General features: G+C 38.7%; 2 protein-coding genes across 2 annotated transcripts; both read right to left on the minus strand.

Annotated features, from left to right (window-relative positions):
• Window positions 1-289: 289 nt before the first annotated feature.
• LOC137936908 (AT-hook motif nuclear-localized protein 17-like) lies at window positions 290-1,876 on the minus strand. The gene has a single exon (XM_068781873.1). The coding sequence runs from the start codon at window positions 1,713-1,715 to the stop codon at window positions 903-905; it is 813 nt and encodes a 270-aa protein (XP_068637974.1). The 5' UTR covers window positions 1,716-1,876; the 3' UTR covers window positions 290-902.
• Window positions 1,877-4,805: 2,929 nt separating this feature from the next.
• On the minus strand, window positions 4,806-11,503 carry LOC137936603 (ubiquitin carboxyl-terminal hydrolase 17-like). Its single transcript, XM_068781382.1, has 11 exons — window positions 10,944-11,503; window positions 8,205-9,672; window positions 7,949-8,037; window positions 7,285-7,370; window positions 7,031-7,178; window positions 6,829-6,949; window positions 6,536-6,693; window positions 6,344-6,428; window positions 6,056-6,268; window positions 5,529-5,590; window positions 4,806-5,439 (listed from the first exon to the last, which is right to left on the minus strand). Exons 1-11 carry the CDS (start codon window positions 11,219-11,221, stop codon window positions 4,821-4,823), a joined length of 3,327 nt encoding a protein of 1,108 aa, XP_068637483.1. The 5' UTR covers window positions 11,222-11,503; the 3' UTR covers window positions 4,806-4,820.
• Window positions 11,504-15,987: the final 4,484 nt, after the last annotated feature.

Genomic DNA, 15,987 nt, shown 5'->3' on the forward strand with positions numbered 1-15,987 from the left:
AAGGCACATCCCAATACCCAAAATATCATGGGAGGAGAGAGAGAGAGATCGGAAGTGATTGACCTTGAAGATAATCCATATTAAAGAGGGAATAGACGACTATGACTAGTCTTTCAGAAGCCCTACTCTCTTTTTTAGCAGCCAAGTTAACCAAGGCAGGAAAAAGAAGAAACTGGAAGGGGAACAGTTTCTCTTGAAGAAACTACTGGTTCCATTGAGGGCAGAAGACGTGACGAGTTTGAACCAGGTCAAGCATTAACCATTTCCTTTATACAGAAGAAAGCCCCTTTTTACATGTCACTGATTAGTCTTAAAGAAGAAGCTTCTCAGTCTTTCAGATATTTGTAAACTATCGCCAACTCTGTAGAACTGAATTCAGTCGAAGCAATATCTCCACTGCGAAGGAGACGATCTTTTCGAATCAAAGCTTACTTTTACAAGTAGCTTTCCTGCAACAATTTCTATTCGAAGTCTTAAAGTTAGAAACCCGCAAAAGGGTGGAGAGACTGCTCCGTTTTCTAGACAACAAATGGCTTCCTTCGGAAGGCTAAAACCCATTACAGGGGAAGATTAGCTTTCTACTTCAGAAGGCATGGCTGTAATCAGAAACTTTATCCATACAAATCTAAGGCAAAAACTATCACAATGGGAACTGCCAGAATAGGCACAGTCTTCTTCCTGAGTTCTTTAGATTCTCATGGATCGTCAAACCAAAGGTCTGAACTTTGAGAAGCTTAAACAACACTAAACCAGTAATGAACATGGATATGGATATGGCCTCTTTTTACAACCTGTAACAAAGTTAAACAAATCTAACAAGAAAATTGTATCAGCTAGACTGAAGTATGTAAGCTAACCTAACCCAGTAACATACATGCACCAAATCCAAATCCCAAACCTCTTCAGTATGGCGGGGGTGGCTGCTGCGGACGAGGGGTGGGAGCCCATATCACATCAGAGGGCAAATGGCAACTGTACAGTGACATTCCACAGCTCTCCGCCGGAGGCTGATGCTGATGAGACTGCTGATGCTGATGCTGATGCTGTTGCTGATGATGGGTCGTCTCCGGCGGGGAGAGCGCTGCCGGTGGCCCAGAAATCTCGTCTTCCACCGAGAGCCTGTGGTAGGTGGGGCTTCCAAAAACGGCCGCGACCACGACGACTGTCCCGACTGCGAGAAGCGAGCCAACGACGGAGCCGCCCACAATTTGACCCTGGGCGCCGGCGAGGGAGATGGCGAAACCGTTGGAAACGGAGGAGAGCGAGCAGGACGGGGGGAGGAATGTGGCGGAGATGGAGAGAATCTCGAACCGACCATGAAAGGTAACAGTAGGTCCGGGAGTGGGACCGGGTTGGCGAAGGGTCACGTTGGCGACGGTGCCGCTACCGGCGAGAAGACAAAGTCCGATGCTTTTCCGCCGCGCGTACTGGGTGATAGCCTGGACGACATCCTGACCGCCCGGGACCTCCAGAACGTGAGGTCGCATCGCCGACTCGGCTTCACGGGTGATGATAATAGGCGGCTTGGGCTTGTTCTTAGAACCAGGCGGGCGCCCCCTGGGCCGGCGGACGACCTCGATGGTGGCACCGTCGGCGCTGGTGGCGGTGGCGGTGGTGATCTGCTTGGACTTCTTGGAGCCACCGCTGCTGCGGGTGTCGTCTTCCTCGGAGGTCTGGCATTCTCGTCTCCGCTCGTCTTCATACTCAGCCTTCATTACGAATTGGATCCTCAAACAAATATAACCACCACAAAGGAAGAAAGCGCAGAGCAGAGCAGAGCAGACCACCTCAGAATAAAATAAACAAAATTGCGGAAGACAAAGAAAGAGAGGAGAAATAGATAGAGATAAGCGGAGGAAATCAGAAATAGAGACGGAGTCAGATTGAGAGAAAGAAGAGGACTTTTGTTTGTTAGAGACCGAGTGGGATTTTATAACTGGAGTCGGGGACATTCACAACACGAATACGCCTCTCCACCCCTTTGGTCCCACCAATTCCAACGAGCCACATTGATTTCAGTGGGCCCTTTTACAGTCTGCACGTTTGCCAAAAGGCCAAGACATCTTAAAGCCTTCAAACAACTGTTCATCCCCACATTGGGCCCACCTGAGATCTGAAGGAGAAGAAGAGGAATGGTGGGTCCCGCAGAGACGAGGCCGGCGTCACCGCCTCGCCTTTAATTTTTTTCCATGTTTTGAAATGAGCGAGAATGATGCAAAGTTTCTTTACCCCGACCGTGTCGATTGAAAGCGACAAGATGTCTGCTCTTGTCTTCTCCCTTTCTCTCTCTAGAGAGAGAGAGAGAAGTGTCCCAGTGTCCGTCCCTACAGAAGAAGAGGGGGGGGGGGGCACCCTCTTGGCTCTTGGCTCTTGCCCGCTACTTTCGGCCTGGCGATTGCTTAAAAGGGATATCTGGAATCGCCCACACCCTTTGACGAAAAGATTTGATGATCATGAAAACGGGTGAGTTTTTTAGGTGACACGTTACGTGCTCTTTCATTGCGGCCGATCTTGAATTCTGTCCGTGGTTGTGGGGGCCCACTTTTTAGTTGGATTAGAAAGTGAGGATGAATCGCATCCGTTGGTTGATTGTGGGTCCCTGATGGTTTTCAGGGTTTTCGTTTTGGAGAGGGAAGTAGACGCGGACATGTAATGATTGGTTGGGGAGAAACAGTCGAGCAAATTAAGCCGTCACCGGAGGGGGCTCCGATGATAGTTGGAATTTTTTTTTTTTTATTGTGAGAAGCAAGCAAGACTCGGTGATAAAACAAAGTTATTCTCTTACAAAGCTCTCACATTACAGACCAAGAAAACAAAGAGAGGCGTCAGAGAGCGAGTGATAAGAGTACAGGATGGGCCCCACGTCTCGCCTTTGCACTTGTCAAACGTGGTTGTTTGAAAAAAGAGGGTGTCCACTCTTCTATGGCCATTTGATAAATAGAGATTAGTCAAAACATGGTACAAGTGGGGAGAGAAAATTTTGCACTTCATGAACCATTAGATCAAGACAAATTCCCTTTCAAAACTCAAATCAAATCATAATCTTGTATTTTTTTTTTATTTCTAATCGTTTTACTTTGAAGCTTGATCAAATACACGTCGATATTACGACTTGAGATGCGGGTTTTCTAGTATGAGGTCTTGGGTTCAACCACCAAAAGGTAGTCCTACGTATTAACCCGTAGGAAAATAACGCCTCACAAATACCTAATCGTAATATGTTTTGTATATTAGAGTTTATAGTTTGATTCTCATTTTAATTTAAAATTTAAAATTTTTGGTCTCTACTACAATTGCTTTATAGTCGATTAGGGCTCCCGCCCGGTTGAGTTTTAGCCCTAAGGCTCAAGGTGGTTGAAATTTGATCAGTTAATATATCGGGATTCAAGTATTTAATACCGGTATCACAAGCCTTTGAAATTGTTGGCATATTGTATAAACCCTAGAGGAGAATTTTTGTTAGTTTTTGGAAAAATTAAAATTTTAAGTATTGATAATTGCACACACCCTTTAATAAAATGTAAATAAGGTAGTCAAAATACATGCTAACTAGGGCAAGTGCTTTTATGGCTCATGCTTTCAAAGTCTCTCTCTCTCTCTATATATATATATAAAAATTAAAAATATCATTAATGGAATGGATAATGCTAAATTGGTTGCTTGTATTGGGAAGAAAAGGAAAGAGAGGGTGGCTTTTGTGGTTCAACCATCTTTTTAACCATCAGTCACACTTGGGGGCACCTATTTTCTACTAATTCCTCCTTTCATAATGATCAAAATGTGAGACTTTTTGAGTCGTGACCAACCCCAATGTGGACCCTTAGAAGGATGACCAAACATGTTTACATTTGAACCTCCAAGTTGTTCCCAATACATCTTTGGCTCTTTGCAATAAACGTCGATGCACTCAAGTGTGGGAAGAAAACTGCAACTCGATGTCATGCAAAGATGGTAATACTCATGTGTTGGTGATCAGTAGTGTGATGTTGGTGACTCATCCCTGCTTCTTTCCATTTCGAAGCTCTGGCAAATTCAGTTAATCTGGTTGAATGCAGATAATTTTTTTTTTTTCTTTTCTTTTAAGATGGGTTCTTGTATCAATTGTGGAAAAGGTAGCACAATCCACTTAGTCGAGCCTCGGCTTATCGAATTTGAAAAAAAAGTAAGAAGAAATGACTCGATTCTCTTATTTCTTGAACAGAAAGATCCATAAATCAAGATAGTCGTGTAATATTAATTGACCTAATTTTTATTTTAACTATTTTAAAAATTCTTAAACTCAAATGGATTTTAAAATTCTTGTTAAGATAGTGGTGTAAATATATGGGATTTAAAACCCTTTGTTTTATAAATATAAATATAATATAAATTTATATTTGTTTATGTTAAAAAAATGTTTAGTTATATGAAATTACAAGCATTACACGATAATTTCTATTGTAAGGCATTGATTTTTAGTGTTATCGACGAGATGGGGGGTTAGGGAGAGAAGGTTTAATGAACAATCAAAAGAAGTAGTTTAAAATTTATAGGAATCAAAATATTTTTAAAACAAAATGTGGTAATATAAAATTCTAAAACATATTAATAGGATAAAACATATGTATAAAAAATGTAAAACTAAATTTAAATATTATAATTAATATTTTTTTATAATATATAAAATTTTGGAATATATTATATATATATATATATAATTATATTATATTTTTATTTGGTTGCTTACCACCCTCCCCCTTTCTTCCATTGGCAATGCAGAGTTGTGTACCATCTTCGACTTGAGAAAGAACATAAGAAAATGAGTATACATAAAAACCCTTTTAATAATATGATGTTTGTATTCTATCTCTAGATCTCCTCAATGTTACACCAGAGTCGTAGTCACGAGGGTTCACCCCAGCTACAACATCCCTGTCCGTCTCACTACTGCTACAGTTATCTCCTATTTTCCTACTCTCTTTACTACTGTGGGAATACAAATACGGAGATCTTCCCTCTCTTCGGTCTGAACAACTTGAATCCGAAGATGCTAAAGCAGAAGACCATACCTCTGATTCATCCGCACCCCTGAAGGGGCTACCAAATATATATTCGGAGCAATCATCTATACTTAAGGAGTCCCTAGTGCTATCCGTACTGCAAGATCCTTCGTCTGAACAACTGAAAAGAGAAGAGCTATCGCTTGACGAATCCACCCTAGGCATCCAGTGCTCTGGGTGGGACCTTCTGTCAAACGAATCAGGAGATCCCAAGTTAGCAGGCCCGTCTGCAGCTGTCCAGTACTGATCATACCATCGGCCTGAAGAAAGACTGGATTTGGCCTTGGAAGAAATCTTTTCACCATGGCTTGAAGGAATTGGTAACGTATACGTGGTTTTCCTAGTTTTTGAATCATGGGCCATTGAATTCCTTATCAAACTTGGCCTACGGGGTGAGACCCTGACAAAATAGTTGCTACTTTATTAGTTGGACTGAAAAGCCAAAGAAGGCAGATGAGTGAAGAGTGATTATCGTGTAAACCAGTTTACCTTGCATAAAGAAGCATATAAGCTCCTTTAGATAAAACTCTATCAGGCTCCACGGTTTTCACCTAAACATGTCAAACGTTAGATACATGAAAAATGGTATTAAACGTAGAGCAATTTTTTGCATGTTTCTTTCAGGTATATATATATATGTGTGTGTGTGTGTGAGGCATCTACCAAAGAGCTACAGGAAATTCCTACAAATAAGGCTGGTTTTAATATGTCAAGCACCCCTAAGAGGTGATATAAGTGGAACTCATTTTGGTAGATCTCATGACTGTTGGACCTCCCACTCATCAGGCTTCACAAACTATACCACAGTTTCCACAACTCTCAAAACAAGCACTGAAAATCCTCCTCATGTCCCAAAAATCTCCTGGGAACAAGTCATTGTGACAAAACGTTATATCTTCCAGTTTAGTTCCTCTCATCAACCTCACCAGTAAACTAAGAACCCACTAAAACTTTCAACAAGCAGATAATTCAAACAAAAAGCAACTCAAATAGATTTTGGAATAGAGAATAAGTACCACGCTGTCATCAATCTTGAACCACTTCCCCTGGATATTCTTCACATAACAGATGTAGTGACCAGAAAATGCTGCATTCATAATATCCAAATGAACGACAACTGCATAGAGCCTGTAAATAGGTGATCTGTCACTTGTACTACTCATATACGGTGCCAAATCCAGAACTTCAGGGAACTTAACCATTTTGTTGAGCTTGCCAAATTTTCCAGACTGTAAGAGAGTAAGAAAATATGAATCCTCAAACCAAATTAAATCCAAATGCGAAATTTAAATCTTAAATGAGACCTGGAAGCGCTTTAAAGCAATTGTCAGAACATTAGGGGCCTCCAAAATTGTCAACTTCTTCTTGGCCCTTTCATAGGATTTGCATCTGACAGAAAGAGAACTTGATAAGTCTGGGTAGATATGCAGTTTTATGAAAACAATAAAACATTGTCTCTTTTATATCATCAAAACACGGAAAAAACATGAACACACCTACTACAGTGATACTTGTTTTCTCCTTCCAAAGTTTCTGTGGAGGTAAACTTATGCAGTGCTTCTTCAAGAGTTGCAATATCTCCATCAATCTCCACAGTCAGATCCATCATCCTTTCACAACGCTCAGACTTGCCCAGGCATCTCATGCACTTTATCTGCATTTAGAATCAACCAGTTTCTATCGCCCATTCAGCTCAATGTAAAGGCAAACGCTATCTGTTAATTCTATGTATATGTGCTGTGTATACACTGATAAACACAGACTTAGAGGGAGGGGGGTGATCAACTACCTTTGACTTAAGGTAACCACCAAAAGTCAATTGGATAAGTGTGGTTTCTTCTGCCATTGGACTCATGGCATTAGCTCCAGTCTCTTTTAGACAGGCAGATTGCATTGCATCAATAACATACCTGCCAAAGTCATTCATTTATTTGATTACAAATTGTCAACAGTTTCAGAAGACTGAAGACGAAGACCAGAAATAAAGCCACCTTAAAAATTCATGAGCGTCTTCTTCTTTTCCATGGCCAAGATTAATCTGAGACAGGACCCCAACTGGAGAAAGAGGAGATTTCCCCTCTTTCGCCTTCAAAAGCAGGCTCTCAAACTCACATGTAAAACACCACTCTTTCTTAGTGCCTGAAGAGGGAAACAACAGAAGCATCGGAATTAAACTAAACAAATAGAATAACCAACAGAAAGACAATAGATGTAGAAGAAACCAGCGAAGACATTAGATATTTACATGCTTTAGAATGGAACCCTTGCAGAAGATAAGCAGTAATAGGTCGTGTAAATGCAAGGCACTGGAGCACAGCATTAGCATAACAGCTGCAGAGAGTTCAAAATGTTATATGTACTAGCAACCAAACCTAGAAAAGAATTCATAAAACCATATTCCTAAGAAGGTAAAGAGAAAGACAAAAAGTATTCACCCGAAATTATTTCTGCAAGGAGTTAGATTTGATGAAAACTCATAGTAAGTATACACGAGTTGGTAAAAAGAATTAATAGATAGTGCGCACTGGTAAGTGGACAGAAACAAATTTATGCTAGACTTTGTTACAATAATAGAATGATAACGAAGGGAGTCAAAGAGTCATCTAAAAGGAATATTTATTACAGTAGAGGATTTTAGCTTTAATGGGATTTTAGTGAGGCTAAAAGATAAGAGAGATCATGGTCTCTTGAATTAATCTCAGCATTCTGATAGCTCAATTTTTTAGGGTGTCAAGATACCAAAAGAAAAAGACATTTCACAAAATCAGCAATATATCTTAACATAAGCCAGCACTATCTTACTTTACAAAAATGAACAAAAAATAAAGAGGTCAAAAGGTATAACCATTTTTCCGACGATACATTTATAAAAAAAATCATGCCACTAAAATGATGTTTACGCATTTTACCTGTTGCCGCAGTTTATCAGGCCACAAGGTCGGAGCTCCACTTTGTCCCAACTGCAGAGCTTAGTGAATAGGTCATAACGAGAGAGCATCTGCGGATACAAGAATAGATCAATCCCAGAGGATATCAACAGACTATAACATTTATGTCTTAAATTTTATAGAACAGCTCCAACATCCCATCATTTTATAGAAAAAATGACTCTAAAGGCTCTACAAGGTAGCGGTGAACAGAAACATAACAGAGAGGATGTAAAACCTTGTTATTGTAATTTCCAGTAGTCTCACTTCCCAATGGTGACAGGTTGCAATTCTTTGAAAGCTTTGATGATCTGAACTGCTGAACTACTTTCCGCATAGAGGACTTCAAGACATTAGCACCATGAAGGCTAGGAATGACAATGTCGGATAATACTGCAGGGCTGGCATTAACTTTTTCAACTTTTGAAGATGAAACACTTGAAAACGAACAACTTCCAACCTCGGATGGTAGGTGCTGATCAGCTGAAGATTCAAATGATAAAGATCTCTGCCCTCTTGACTTAAGCAGCCGCTCTTCTTCATTCTTCTCACTGGCTGTGGAAGCAGACCTTTCAGAATTTGAAAGTGGTGGTTCAGTGCGAGGGGAAAGGTCTTTGACAGATGCTTTTGTTGACACAGGCTTTCCACTCTGAGGCCTCAATCTCTTACCATCGCTGCCAGTGCCTAATTCTTTCAATTGTGCAGGCTTTTCAACTTTAAAGCTCAATTCATAACTATCATCTGTGGCAACCTTTTTCAAAGGGACAAGCTTTTCTTTCTGAAAGTTGGATCTATGTGTATCACTTGTAGCAAACTCCTTTGCAGGTACAGACTTTTCATTTCGAGAACTTGATCTAAGCTGATCATTTACAGGCAAATCCTTCAATGAGTCAGCTTTATCATCCTTAGAACTATGCATATATGGATCTTCCAAGATACAAGTATCAGAGCGAACTGCTTGAGCTGACAAGTTAAATGAGAACCGAAGAAGAGACTTGGAATCAGGCTGAGACAAATCAACTTTTCCAAGCGTTTGGGTCCAACATGACTCAGAGACTGCATTCACTTTTTTGTGTGGGACTTTGGATTCATCAATTTGAAACTCATCAAAGCTGTTTGAGCTTGTTGACGAAGAACTACTTGTACTACATGAGGGTTTTGTCTGCTTGAGCTTACTTGAACTAGATACACTATTTACCGAGAATAAAGTAGAGAAGGAATCAGATGACTCAGATTCGGTTACTTTGGTGTCATGAACACCACCAGCATGATCAATGGAAGTAGGTTGTCTTATTAATATGGAAGAAGCTTTAGAGACATGACTCCCAGCAGCCAGAACTTCAGCCCATGATTCCATCCGTGGATCTGATGTAGAGCAGCTACTTGATGACAAGAAGCTGGAAGAGTCTGTTTCAAAAGAATCTGGAAGAGACTTAACCTCAACTTTGGAGTCATCCTGTCTGCCCAAATCTTCAAATGTATTATTTGATTTGAATGAGGCTTGAGATTCAGTGTCCAATGGCTTGGGATGAGCACCACATTCTGTATCCAAGTAATTTTCGTCTGTTTCAGGTTCCTCTGCCGGTGAGTTCTCTGATATGAATTCTGAGTTCCTTTCCAGACTATCTAACTCTATAATTGTTGGTGGAGGCTGACATTCTTCCTTGTGACCTTGCCTCCAGTGAATAATTTGACATTTCCCAGAACTGCACTCATTCAATCAGAAATTGAAAAATTATATTCTAGGACCGAAATAATAGATACTCACAACATAAGCAACATGAATGCCAGAAAATCTTAGCTGAGCTTCCAATTGTACAAGCACATCCCAAGCCTGAAAATAATTTCGAGGTCACTTCAAGCTTATCTGAATCTAAACTGAACCAAGCTTCTTAAGTAGGTTACTGATCCTGAATTTGAAAGCTAAGGCCAAGCTCAAATATGAGAATACGCAAGCCTAAGAATTGTACTTTTGATTGATTGTAGTTATTAAGCCTTCCATATAGGTCAAACTAACAATTTTTGTATATATCGTAAAACAAGAAAGAAAAAACCAAAAAGAAAGTGAAAGCAAACTTATAGTCACAGAGAAATAGATAAAAAAATATCAGTAACTCAAATGCAATATATATTTGTCATTGGTTATTGGCCCATCCTTGTAGGGCATCACCTGACCTCTCTATTAAAAAGACCTCAAGTGACATGTTAATTGATTTTCACTCCACACTTCTCAAACATAGTTTGCAAGAAGAGAAAAAGATTTTCCATGCACAACTTTGCTCCATATTTGAAAAAATTGCTACATTGTGTAACCAAACCTTTCCACATGGAACTGGGAACAGATGCAAAATTTGCCTTACCTAAATAGTTTAAGAATTATAGAGAAAAAAACGCAAAAGCAAGTAAAACAGCATTGAAAGATGCATTTTGTAAAAATGCTTTCTACTTATTTGTTGATTATGCATTTATCAATCCGGTTTTGATCATAGGATAGTGTTTGGCCATCTATCAACACGCATTGACCTAATGATAATTACTTCTCAAAGAGATAAGTTCCCTTTTTTGAGTGAACTACGTGGAAATCAACTTAACCCTTGAACAAGATTCAACTTTGATGATTAAAACTACGTAGAGATCAACTAAACAAAATATTTTCCTATCCCCATAAAGCACACTAATCTCAATTCTCTTTTAATCTCCATGCAGTACACTCTGCGTCCCTTCAACAAATTATTAGCTTTTCCCCAGAAACTTGTTAAATGTTAACATTTTTGCTACAATAGATACTCTAACCGCTAGGCAATTCAAAGTAATTTTTTGTTACATAAACCACACACCGTGAATAGTTGTTTCGAGAATCTCAACCCCCATGCAATGTCATCTATTTTCTCCCAATTCATATCAACACCAAAATCGTAATAGAAAAACAGGTAAAAGCGCTAAAAAAAAGGGAAAACAATTGCTCAAAATCACTTACCAGTAGCGCACAGCCTTGCATCGGGAGCACCTCGTGGTGGTGGGGCTGTAACAAATGGCGCACTGATGCCGCACCTCGGTACTCGCTTCTACGTACTCCTTGGCCGCCTCAAGCTCCGCTCGTGCTGACTCCTCGGAGGCCAGGACAAGCAGGCGCATGATCTCCTCCCTCCTCGCCGCAGCCGTCCACCATTTCCGCCTGACAATAAAGCCGGCGACCAGAAAAGCAAAAACGAAAAGAAGAGAGCCGCTAAAGCCCAGATCCCCGTTCAAGGGCATTTATCCTGCCCCCCAGATGCATCCAAAATTGAAAAAACCCAAATTCGCCCGCGGCGGTACACATGGAAGGGTTTCAGCAGCCTAAGTATCCGCCCCTCGACTCCATCTCCGACGATGATGACGATGACGAATAATACCGCTAAGAAGACCACGACGCTGATAATGATGATGGTAGCGATGAGCGAAGGAGAGGTGCAGGAGAAATAAGACCAGCGGGGGAATTTCTTCGGTTGGAGTGAGTAGCGAGTAAAGGGCGAAATGATAGGATTTGGGAATGGGAATGAGAATTTGGCCCAAAAAAAAAAAAAAAAGCGGGTTTGTATTTTTCTGTTGGTGCTTGTTTTGGAGAGAGAAAGCCAGGAGAGAGAAGGCATTCAAGACAATCCACTTTCCGCTCTCTCTCTCTCTAACATTAATTAGAGATTAATTTTGTAAATAAGGAATTAATTATAGGTTAGGCCGTGTACGAACTTGGACAGACACGGGGTTGGAAAGCGTGAACTCTTCGTCATCTAGAGATTCCCCTGAACTGAATCCAATGACGTCGTGCCACGTAGAAGGTATTAGCGGATTCGGCAGCTTGAAGGTCCCATCATCCGGAGTTGGGGCGTCACAATTTGTAATTTCTAGTAGGTGGATAGATTACTCGACCGGCTGGTTAATGGCGGGAGAAAGTGAGCTCACACAACGTACTTGACCCGGCCTGGACCCGTTGGTCAATTTCGCGGGGTCATAAATGGCGGTGTTTTAGTCGTGTCCAAGTTCTCCTCTCCCCGCCCAAAGTCCTGGTCGTTAAACAAATGAACCCAACGATTTGCAACCCGACTTCGTCGTGGTCCAGTTTTACTGCGTCGCTTGTTTACCGGTTTTTGGGCCGGAGACGAGTCGCGTTTTCTTATCTTTTGAGAGGGAAAAATCAATCCATGGGAATTGAGACTCCGGAAAAAGAGAATCCCCGTTGTCGGAAGTTCGGACGGATCGAATCATGGTTGTAGCACTCGCGGGATAATCAGATTGGGGGTAGACTCACCGAATCACGATGACCCAACATGACTCAGATGATCCAACCCGGATCTTCTTTTTTTTTAAGATGGGTCCCAAAGTACCGGAACATGGACCCGGTTTGGACCGTTTTGCTTGAGTGGTTGTACCAAAATTGCCTCCAAATTTAACTTAGCATCGTGTGACATTTAATGCCTATGTTAAGTGGATTCCAATGGCAGCCATGTGCTATGAAATATTAAGGGAGTTCTTTCACCATCAACAACGTTTGTCTACCTCGGACAGCCATTGGTCTTTTTCAAGGGGCGATTTTATTCAAAGATCTTGAAAAAAGAAAGAAAAGTTGGGCCGCTTTTTCCCCTTTTTAAGGAAGAAGATTACGAGATTTGTGTAATGGAACAAGAGTAGGGGAATTGTGCACTCCTTTCCCCATCTTATATATATTTTTTATAATATTATTTTGAAAATTTCTATTTATGATACCATCATAATTTCATCTACTTTAGAAATCGATTTTTCATGATAGTACTTAACCCTAGTATCTTTTTGGGGTCATTGTTATGAACAATTATGATGACATTAACCAAGCATAAAATTCCATCATGCACAAACTGAACATGTAATTTAAATCCTTTTGATCTTTTTGGGTTTTAAAAAAGAAAATAAAATAAAAAAAAAATTTGATTATTATTATTCTCAAAAATAGTTAATGAGAATGAGATAATGATCAAATTCTATTTTTCACTAACTATTTTTGGGAATAATAATGGTTAAATTCTCATTTTCTTTTTTTTTCTTTTCCATGGGGTTCCAAACAAACCCTAATGGGCCCATCCAATTCTTTTTTTTTAATTTTTGTAGTATGATGAAAATTTATCATATGTTGTTCTGTAAAATCTATGTTTGAATTAAATTGCTATTAAATTGAGATGAGCAATAAATGTGACTATCATTTAGGGTGTGTTTGTGCCAAAAGGATGATGTAGAAAAAAAATATCATACGAAAATTTTCCTGCTGACCGATATTTTTTTAGCATTTTTACCTTTTTGGGGGATGGAAAATATTTTCTCTTGATTCTTCTTGATTCCGCTTACCTTTAAAAAAATGAGCTTCCTATTGCTCCAACATGAAACAATAGGAAAAATATACCCAGAAACACTATAGTACTTCTTGATCACTTACATCTTACTTTTAACTTTTTTTTATTATTTATAAAAAAATAATTTATTTCTAGCATAAATACAAATACCATAACTAATTTTCTGACTGTTTCTTACGATGGGACAAATGCAAGAAAATTGATCAAAAAGAAATTTTCAAGTAGGAAATTCTCCAATGAAAGCATTAGTAAAAAAATGATTTTCTTGTCGTTTTGTTTTCCTATGGCAACACAAACGGTCCCTTTCTTCCTGCGAGAAAGCATTACACGAAATTTATAATGAATAATCAATTTATTAAACAAATAAAACATAAATTAAATTTTTATTGTCCATAGAAATTAATAAAATTTTCACAAATTTGAAAGTTAGGTAGCTTTAAAAAAATATAGGTAAGGAAAATAATTTTGATAGCAGAATGCATGATATAGGATGACTTAAATGTGTAAATGCTTTGTAGAAATCTAGGTCATTAAATCTATTTATACCATGCTAATCCAAACTAACTGTGCACCGTAGTCAATATTGGGCCCTGAAGGATCATAACAATCTTGTGACATAGGAATTATTAAATTACAAAGACATGATGAAGAAGGACAAGTATGGAGACTATGAGAGAAGAGAGGAAGAGAGGAAGGACGAAAGAGACAGAATAAGATAGGTTTTAAATAAAAAATGGTGGGAAGATAAATTAAGGTGCTTTAGGTGACTGCGCTCTCATTCTTATGTAGCATTAGGTTAAAATAAACAAAAAAAAAATTATAGTATTGCACACTAGAATAAGATTTCACAACGAAAATATTTTCGTACAAAACTAAGAAGATAATGTAAAGCTAAATTATGTCATTTGGCACTCTTCCTCCAACTAGAGCATATAGCTTCATTTTGTTAGAAAATAAGTGATATTATTCCCCTTCTAAACAAGTAAAACAATCACCCAATTGGTCTTTAAAATCACTACAAAATGCCCAACTTATGTAGCTTCAACTTGATCTGTACTAAGTCCCACAAAAAAATTTGTGAATCTGATTTTTAGTTGTGAAAAACCACTTACGCTTGCACTAGTAAGATAATTTCTAAGCGTGAGGATGATCGATCAACCTTTTACTTCTAAGATAATTTTTAGTGTGAACAACCTCTTACTACTATGAGGATGATCAATCATCTCCATTATTAATAGTCGAAAATTGAGTTCTAAGCATGATATAATGGATTTAAAGTTTCTAAACTATTTATATGCATCCTAAAAATATGGTTTTAGAAAACATTGCATGTCCTAATATTTTTCCTTGAATTCAAAGATGGGTATGATACAAAAGCCTAAGATTTGAGTTTCAAATGAAGTTTATACTTAGTGAAAACTTATGTTATATTCTAAAACCATTCTATAACATGTATATGATGATTATGAGTATGATTTTAAAAATATGAATGTCTTAATGCTCCATAACATAATTGTAGTTGAGAATTGAAAATTCTCTAGTTATCCATTCACATGGCTAGAGTTCTTAAGATTTTTTTAATGATGCATGGACTCTAGTCTTCAAATCTTCAATCTTCTTTTTTGTATAAGTTCTTTTTCACAACAACAATCTTCAATAAGTTTTTACATTTGGTCTTAACTTCACAACTTAATTGATTGTTCTTTTGTTTTGATTTTTTCCATCAACCTCATAATATTTATGTTGGAGTGCATTTGTCTAACAAACACTTATAACACTGTTAGCAACATACTTTCAAACTGCCCATTCTGTTATCATCAAAATAATGGAGAACATCATGATTTTGCCATTGGTCTAACAAGCTTATGACTCTCCCTTTACCCTCAATATAGCCATACAGCTAGTTCCATTCTTTGTTGCCTTCATTTGTAAGTGTTAGGTGACCTTCTAACCTTTGTACAATTATTCACCTGGGTTTGGCATGATGGTGTTGCTAAGCTATCTTCCCAAGCTAGTGTGGTAGGAATATCTTGGTTCTCAAATCTTTGTTGCATGAATGGAAACCATCCAAAAATAATATTGGTTGATTCATAAGTCGACCTTTGAGCTCTTGTACCATTGATTTGCATGCTGGTCTAGATATATTTCGAAGTGCTGCAAGTTGTAGCGTAAGCTAGCATTTTGTGTTTTCAAGTTGGTTTTCTAGTTTTGAAGCAAGTGTTCCACACTCTTTTTTTTTTCTTTTTTTTTACACAAATAGAGGTAGCGTTTGCTCAACAAATGCCTACTCTTATCTTTGATATATACTACTTTTATGAGGAGCGATTCAACTCTGTAGAATTCAAAATTTCTAGCATAGTTATTAAATGTCAAGGAGGAAGACGAATATGTTGTCCAAGTGATGTATCAACTATTGGTGGACATGTTTGAGTTATAAGAAGTCTAATCCATACCACTTGTGTGTACGGTCGATGCTTAAAAGAGGAAAAATCTCCTTAAAGAGTTTGCATTTAGCGAAGATCCTATGAATGTGTTACCTCATGCAGTAAAGAACCTCATTTTATTGTCGTCCCTTCATCACCCAACAACTCAGAACCTCCCTAGACCCTTCGAGATCATATGTATAAGGGTGAGTTTGTCTAATGATCTACCTACCGGGATATA

Source organism: Aristolochia californica, unplaced genomic scaffold (assembly GCF_029961685.1).
Source record: "Aristolochia californica isolate CCGP_79_NKW_82.1479 unplaced genomic scaffold, dmAriCali1.0.hap1 SCAF_7, whole genome shotgun sequence".
Classification (NCBI taxonomy): Eukaryota; Viridiplantae; Streptophyta; class Magnoliopsida; order Piperales; family Aristolochiaceae; genus Aristolochia; species Aristolochia californica.